The 7,849-nt window shown below is 35.4% G+C and overlaps 1 protein-coding gene across 1 annotated transcript in view; it reads right to left on the bottom strand.

The window, feature by feature from the left end:
• Positions 1 to 4,827: 4,827 nt before the first annotated feature.
• The window catches only part of LOC149713674 (cell adhesion molecule Dscam1-like), a 216,384-nt gene continuing 213,362 nt past the window's right edge, over positions 4,828 to 7,849 (bottom strand). The window contains exons 25-26 of the mRNA XM_089849059.1: positions 5,531 to 5,874; positions 4,828 to 5,469 (exon numbers count right to left, since the gene is read on the bottom strand). Of these exons, the coding sequence (XP_089705185.1) occupies positions 5,855 to 5,874 (20 nt within the window). The 3' untranslated portion in view covers positions 4,828 to 5,469; positions 5,531 to 5,854. The remainder of the gene's footprint in view (positions 5,470 to 5,530; positions 5,875 to 7,849) is intronic.

The following is a 7,849-nucleotide window of genomic DNA, read 5'->3' as shown; positions in this document are numbered from 1 at the left end:
CTAATCTAGCTTAATTAGCCGTAATCGCTAATCTAGCCTAATTAGCCGTAATCGCTAATCTAGCTTAATTAGCCGTAATCGCTAATCTAGCTTAATTAGCCGTAATCGCTAATCGAGCTTAATTAGCCGTAATCGCTAATCGAGCTTAATTAGCCGTAATCGCTAATCTAGCTTAATTAGCCGTAATCGCTAATTTAGCTTAATTAGCCGTAATCGCTAATTTGGCTTAATTAGCCGTAATCGCTAATATAGATTAATTAGCCGTAATCGCTAATATAGCTTAATTAGCCGTAATCGCTAATATAGCTTAATTAGCTGTAATCGCTAATCTAGCTTAATTAGCTGTAATCGCTAATCTAGCTTAATTAGCTGTAATCGCTAATCTAGCTTAACTAGCTGTAATCGCTAATCTAGCTTGATTAGCTGTAATCGCTAATCTAGCTTGATTAGCTGTAATCGCTTATCTAGCTTAATTAGTTGTAATCGCTTATCTAGCTTAATTAGCCGTAATCGCTAATTTAGCTTAATTAGCCGTAATCGCTAATCTAGCTTAATTAGCCGTAATCGCTAATCTAGCTAAATTAGCCGTAATCGCTAATCTAGCTTAATTAGCCGTAATCGCTAATCGAGCTAAATTAGCCGTAATCGCTAATCGAGCTAAATTAGCCGTAATCGCTAATCTAGCTTAATTAGCCGTAATCGCTAATCTAGCTTAATTAGCCGTAATCGCTAATCTAGCTTAATTAGCCGTAATCGCTAATCTAGCTTAATTAGCCGTAATCGCTAATCTAGCTTAATTAGCCGTAATCGCTAATTTAGCTTAATTAGCCGTAATCGCTAATTTAGCTTAATTAGCCGTAATCGCTAATCTAGATTAATTAGCTGTAATCGCTAATATAGCTTAATTAGCTGTAATCGCTAATCTAGCTTAATTAGCTGTAATCGCTAATCTAGCTTAATTAGCTGTAATCGCTAATCTAGCTTGATTAGCTGTAATCGCTTATCTAGCTTAATTAGTTGTAATCGCTTATCTAGCTTAATTAGCCGTAATCGCTAATTTAGCTTAATTAGCCGTAATCGCTAATCTAGCTTAATTAGCCGTAATCGCTAATCGAGCTTAATTAGCCGTAATCGCTAATCTAGCTTAATTAGCCGTAATCGCTAATCTAGATTAATTAGCCGTAATCGCTAATCGAGCTAAATTAGCCGTAATCGCTAATCGAGCTAAATTAGCCGTAATCGCTAATCTAGCTTAATTAGCCGTAATCGCTAATCTAGCCTAATTAGCCGTAATCGCTAATCTAGCTTAATTAGCCGTAATCGCTAATCTAGCTTAATTAGCCGTAATCGCTAATCGAGCTTAATTAGCCGTAATCGCTAATCGAGCTTAATTAGCCGTAATCGCTAATCTAGCTTAATTAGCCGTAATCGCTAATTTAGCTTAATTAGCCGTAATCGCTAATTTGGCTTAATTAGCCGTAATCGCTAATATAGATTAATTAGCCGTAATCGCTAATATAGCTTAATTAGCCGTAATCGCTAATATAGCTTAATTAGCTGTAATCGCTAATCTAGCTTAATTAGCTGTAATCGCTAATCTAGCTTAATTAGCTGTAATCGCTAATCTAGCTTAACTAGCTGTAATCGCTAATCTAGCTTGATTAGCTGTAATCGCTAATCTAGCTTGATTAGCTGTAATCGCTTATCTAGCTTAATTAGTTGTAATCGCTTATCTAGCTTAATTAGCCGTAATCGCTAATTTAGCTTAATTAGCCGTAATCGCTAATCTAGCTTAATTAGCCGTAATCGCTAATCTAGCTAAATTAGCCGTAATCGCTAATCTAGCTTAATTAGCCGTAATCGCTAATCGAGCTAAATTAGCCGTAATCGCTAATCGAGCTAAATTAGCCGTAATCGCTAATCTAGCTTAATTAGCCGTAATCGCTAATCTAGCTTAATTAGCCGTAATCGCTAATCTAGCTTAATTAGCCGTAAACGCTAATCTAGCTTAATTAGCCGTAATCGCTAATCGAGCTTAATTAGCCGTAATCGCTAATCTAGCTTAATTAGCCGTAATCGCTAATTTAGCTTAATTAGCCGTAATCGCTAATTTAGCTTAATTAGCCGTAATCGCTAATTTAGCTTAATTAGCCGTAATCGCTAATTTAGCTTAATTAGCCGTAATCGCTAATCTAGATTAATTAGCCGTAATCGCTAATATAGCTTAATTAGCTGTAATCGCTAATCTAGCTTAATTAGCTGTAATCGCTAGTCTAGCTTAATTAGCTGTAATCGCTAATCTAGCTTAATTAGCTGTAATCGCTAATCTAGCTTAACTAGCTGTAATCGCTAATCTAGCTTAATTAGTTGTAATCGCTTATCTAGCTTAATTAGTTGTAATCGCTTATCTAGCTTAATTAGCCGTAATCGCTAATTTAGCTTAATTAGCCGTAATCGCTAATTTAGCTTAATTAGCCGTAATCGCTAATCAAGCTTAATTAGCGGTAATCGCTAATCTAGATTAATTAGCTGTAATCGCTAATCTAGATTAATTAGCTGTAATCGCTAATATAGCTTAATTAGCTGTAATCGCTAATCGAGCTTAATTAGCTGTAATCGTTAATCTTGCTTAATTAGCTAATCTACCTTAATTAGCTGTAATCGCTAATCTAGCTTAATTACCTGTAATCGTTAATCTAGGTTAATTAGCTGCAATCACTAATCTACCTTAAATAGCTGTAATCGCTAATATAGCTTAATTAGCTGCAATCGCTAATCTAGCTTAATTAGCTGTAATTGCTAATTTAGCTTAATTAGCTTTAATCGTTAATCTAGCTTAATTACCTGTAATCGTTAGTCTAGCTAAATTATCTAAAATCATTCAGATTCTGCAACGAAAGAAAGTAAAATCAAATAAAAGTCCGCGGTAAAACAGTATGTGCAAGAGTGGCTTTCTCCTAGGCTTTATCCACGGTTAAACGCCGTAAGTCCAACAGTATGACATATAGGGTGCAACAACGTAAGTCAAAGGGTGATTAAAAAACATGAAATTTAGCACTTAAACTTAATTTTTCGCAAAAACCTTAAAAATGGTCCTAGAAAAAGGTTTATATTTTGATATAAAACCGGTCCCAAACGTAACAAACGAATATTTCATTTCATAAGGGTGGCGACAAAATGGCTAAATTTGAGAAAAACTCCATGTTATTTCTATGGGAAAATTTAACTTTTTCACCAAAAACACTGACTAATTTTATTGAAATGAAAACCACCCTTAGCAACTTTATTTTTTATAAAATTAACTAATTTGTGGATCTTTTTGAAATTTTAACCACAGATTGAGGGCCCGAATTGTAGTTCTGTGGAATATTTTCAAAACAGTTGAAACAATACAAAAAAAGTTACATCCAAACAAAAAACCATCCTTATACATTAAGAGCAGTATGAAGTCTTATCTAAGAGAGTTATCGCTCTCCTAGAGTAAGGTTTTTGGATTGAACTAAAACACAACGTCTGAAGTGCGCACAGTCACGTGATGTGCAGAAATAATTTAATTGGCCGCAGTCAGGCACGTCTTTTAAAGTCCCATCCCAATGAGGGCAGTGTAGATGACCCGCACGTGGCATGGGGACATACCCTAGTTTTTTGAAGTTTTCATGAACATTTTCGGCCATACCGAAAGAGATGTGGTCAGATGAATGAAATATACCGGAATATAACTTATTATGCTAAAAAACTTACCTATCTTAACATTTACGTGTAAAGTATACACGAATATGGCTACACTGTCTCATATGTTTTCTATTTAGCACAGATTTTAAGGGACATTTTACCAAAACAAAAATTTCATATTACGTAAGGTGCATCGGAGGAAACACGTGATTTCTTACTAGCCTTATCACCAACCTCTCTCTCCAGGGTTCGGAAGTGAAATGACTCTCGATAGTTTACAAAATCCCCTTTTGACCACCCAGGTGTGTGTTATATGACATTAAGAGGGAGGAGGAGGTCGAACTTGGTTCATACAAAAGAATTTATCCCAATTTATTTTTATTTATACGTAAACACGTTCAAACGTGTCTAGATTTTTGAGATGGGGGGAGGAAGGCAGTGCCGTTTGATTCCTGGCATTGTTATCAATGGAATTTATTTTGTCCTTTCTTTAATTGGACCACATCCCAGGTTTTATGACATTGAGAGGGGGGGGGTGAACCTTTATTCCCTTCTGTTTTTTATTTCTACGTAAACATGTCCAGGCGTGTCTTAATGGCTTTTGGGGGGGTAGAACCATTTGTATTGCAAGGTTATCAATGGAATTTATTTTTAGAGTGATTTATTGCTTTATTATTGCTACTACCACCAAGATCTGCACCAGAGGCGGCTCCAGGCGAGCTTACGCTCGGCACCTTCGACGCGCGCCTACAAGGAGGTTCAAGCATTTAATTGATTACAGGTGTTTGCCCCGAGGGCGTTATTAGGACAAGTCTCAACAAGTTTAAGATGTTTCCGTTGCGTCAACAGAAAGGCAATATATCATTAGACCTAAGCATTGACCTAAAAGTACTATATTTATCAAAATTATCGGCAGCGTAATCAAAAATTTGTGGACAACGTAAAACGGTATTGAAAGAAGCATCATTCACAACGCATTTCGTGTTAGATGTAAAAAACAATCGAAACGTTTTTGATCATTTGGGTTACAATTGACCGACACGAAAACGATAATTTCAAATTCCTAAAATCCCATAGGAATACATGGGAAAATGAATAGACCACCGAAACGAAATCAGTCGTTTAGCATACATTTTACCGACACGAAAAGGGTCATTTGAAAAACATTTCAAATTGTTAAAAACGTGTCGATAAATTTGCAAAGCATTTATCAAAATTACTCTATGTTTCACCAAAAACACTTTTAATTTCGGCAAAATTTCACGCACCGATTAAGAATTTAGGATACATACCTTAACGGTGCATACTCCAGCCAAGGGTGGGAAACACATTTCTTTACAGATAAATTAACATGCGGCTGTTTTAAAGTCTGGGAAATAAAAAAGGAGAGATGTACGTAAAGTTTAGATGTCAATGACTTGGGGCTTATCTGAAATAGAAAATTAAGTTACACCAAAAAAGTACCCTTTAATTTTTATTACTATTTAGATGAAAATTTATTCCAAATTCAAAAATGTTCGCAGAAAAATTACAATAGCATATCAAAGTTTCATTGAGACGGGGGTGGCGATGGCGATTGGGGTGGCAGTGGAGATGAAGGTGGTGAGGGGGCTGCCGGGAGTACGGCGTATCCACGCCGTAGGCGTATATGTAGAGAAATTTTTATGATCTACTCTTTTAAAAAAATATTGCTTCTTAATATTTTATTACTGTTGGGACTAGTCAAACGCTGGTGTTGGAGACGGTTCAGGAGATGGGGGTTGAGGGGAGAACGATGTATCGACTCCGTAGATGTAACTATAGAGAAGAGTTTTAAGATCTTCTCTTTAAAAAAGTATAATTTCATAAATTTTCTTACCGTTGAGAAAGGTCGAGAGGGTACGTCTGCTCCATTCCTATAGTTTTCTTTTATTCACTTTTTTCTTTAAAAAAATCTTTTTTACTACACTTTCTTTTCTCGACGTCAAGTTCAAAGTGATGCTTTCTAGGGGTACGACCCCAGCCTTATGTACTTTTTTCCGTGTCTTGAAATCACGCGATGCTCCCCTCCCCATGTTACTTCCTTGCAAGTCCACCTTCATAAAGGTATACTGCCCCTTTCAACTAGTTTTAATTCTATTGTGATATATTTTTTTTTCTTGAATGGGTTTTGAGGGACTGTGTTCATCCTTTGTATTCTCTGTTAGGATCTTTTAGTACACACTGTAAAAAAGTGAGGTTCATCTTTGAATGCTTAGACGTGCATAGCCCCAACACCAAGGTGGTACGCTTTACAGTTCAAATTTGAATAGTTTCTTTGCGTTCAAATTTGAATAGTTTCTTTGCGTTCAAATTTGAATAGTTTCTTTGCGTTCAAATTTGAATAGTTTCTTTGCGTTCAAATTTGAATAGTTTCTTTGCGTTCAAATTTGAACAGAACACTATTGTTCTAAATTAAACGCTCACGCATTCATATTTGATCGGTGCGTAAGAGGTTAGTATATCGTGTGAATTTAAGCACGAAACTGCTCAAATTTAATTTAAAAATTAAACGTTTAATATTGTATTTTTATGCATTCACTATTGAGCAACATCGGAGAGTTTGATCAGGCGTTCATATTCAATTGCTTACGTTCAAAATTGAGCAGTATAGTAATACATGGTGGAAAAAATTTGATTTCAAATTTCATCGCTGAATGCCTAGTGGTAGAGCATACTATATTAAATATACGCAAATATAAGAAAGAAATCTAATGTGTGAGGGCGGGTGAATTTGAAACACACAAACTATAATCGTTGTGTTAAATAATGATTCAGTTATATGAAGAAAGTGTGCACTTAAGCATAGTGGTCATTATCAAGTTCCTTCCGATTATAAGTTTGTAGCAATAAATTACAATATCAAACTATTTGAAGGCCTATGTAAAAATAAAGGAAAGGTGAAATACGCAATAATCCGTAACATTTCCTTTGATATTATTGTATAATGATGTTTATACAGACAAATATATAATTGATTCACGGTAAACAAGCAAGTTACAGTAAATTGTTGAGAAGTTATTGTATTTTTAATGAAAGCTTTGTTTATTTAGCGGAATCAAGTAATTTTAGGGCAGAATTAATTTTGTTTTGCACACCTTTTGAGATTTAACAATTTCGTTCACGTTTGAATACCGATAAAACGCTTTTTTTCTTATAGTGTTTTTTTAAAGCCAAAACACTTTCGTTTGAACGCCCATAACGCTCTCGTGTGAACGCCCATATCGCTCTCGTGTGAACGCCCATATCGCACTCGTTTTAATGCCCATATTTCACTCGTTTGAATGTCCATATCGCATTCGTTTGAACGCCCATAATGCTCTCGTTTGAACGTTAAAAATAATCGCGTTTAAAACTCAAAAAGTTCTTATTTGAACGTCAAAAGCAATCTCGTTTGAAAGCCAAAAAGTTCTTATTTGAACGGCTAGAAGAACCCCAAAACTACCATATCTGAACGCTTCATTAGCTTAAAGAAGTTATTCAAAATTGAATGGGATAAGGATTCATTTTTGAATGGTAATATATAATCTGTTCAAAAATGAATGCTAGAGTTAAGTTTTGATCGATATGACGGTAGTTTGTTCAAAAACGAATTCTCATGGTTGGTTTTGAACGCCTAAAACACTCCTTGTTCAAAAATTGAATGTCTCTAGTTAAAAAAGAAGGCGTCAATAGACGGTTGTTCAAAACTGAACGGTCACTATCATTTTTGAATGCCAAAAGCACGCTTATTTTTTACAGTGCATTTCGGGTAAAAAACATCTTCGCTTCCAATCCCGTGATTGCCTAGTCTAACTATTGTAGATTTTCAAAAACGTGTTCCTTTCGGGTGTAATTACTTCGCAGTAGGCAACCGTGTTAGAGAATAAATTCGATAACAAGCTAACACCATTAGGGAAGACTATTTAAAATGTACGATATATACGGAATCAGTTGAGGGCACACCTTGTATTGTGTACCTTATACTACAAACGCGCCAGGACCATCCAAATCTCGAACGTCATCGTTACAAACATGTTGAAACGCGCCCGTAAAGAATAACTTAATCCTTTTGTTAAGAAATACTCTTTGTAATCTCTTTTATATTTTTAAAAAATAAATGTGCCACCTTTTTTGATACTATTTTAAGGAATGTGTGTGTGGGGGGGGGTAAAAGAGA

The sequence above is a fragment of the Phalangium opilio genome, unplaced genomic scaffold, assembly GCF_054372755.1.
Source record: "Phalangium opilio isolate 3A_F unplaced genomic scaffold, DU_Popi_V2 ptg000009l_1, whole genome shotgun sequence".
NCBI classification, from domain to species: Eukaryota; Metazoa; Arthropoda; class Arachnida; order Opiliones; family Phalangiidae; genus Phalangium; species Phalangium opilio.
This window is presented reverse-complemented; position numbering and strand designations above follow the sequence as displayed.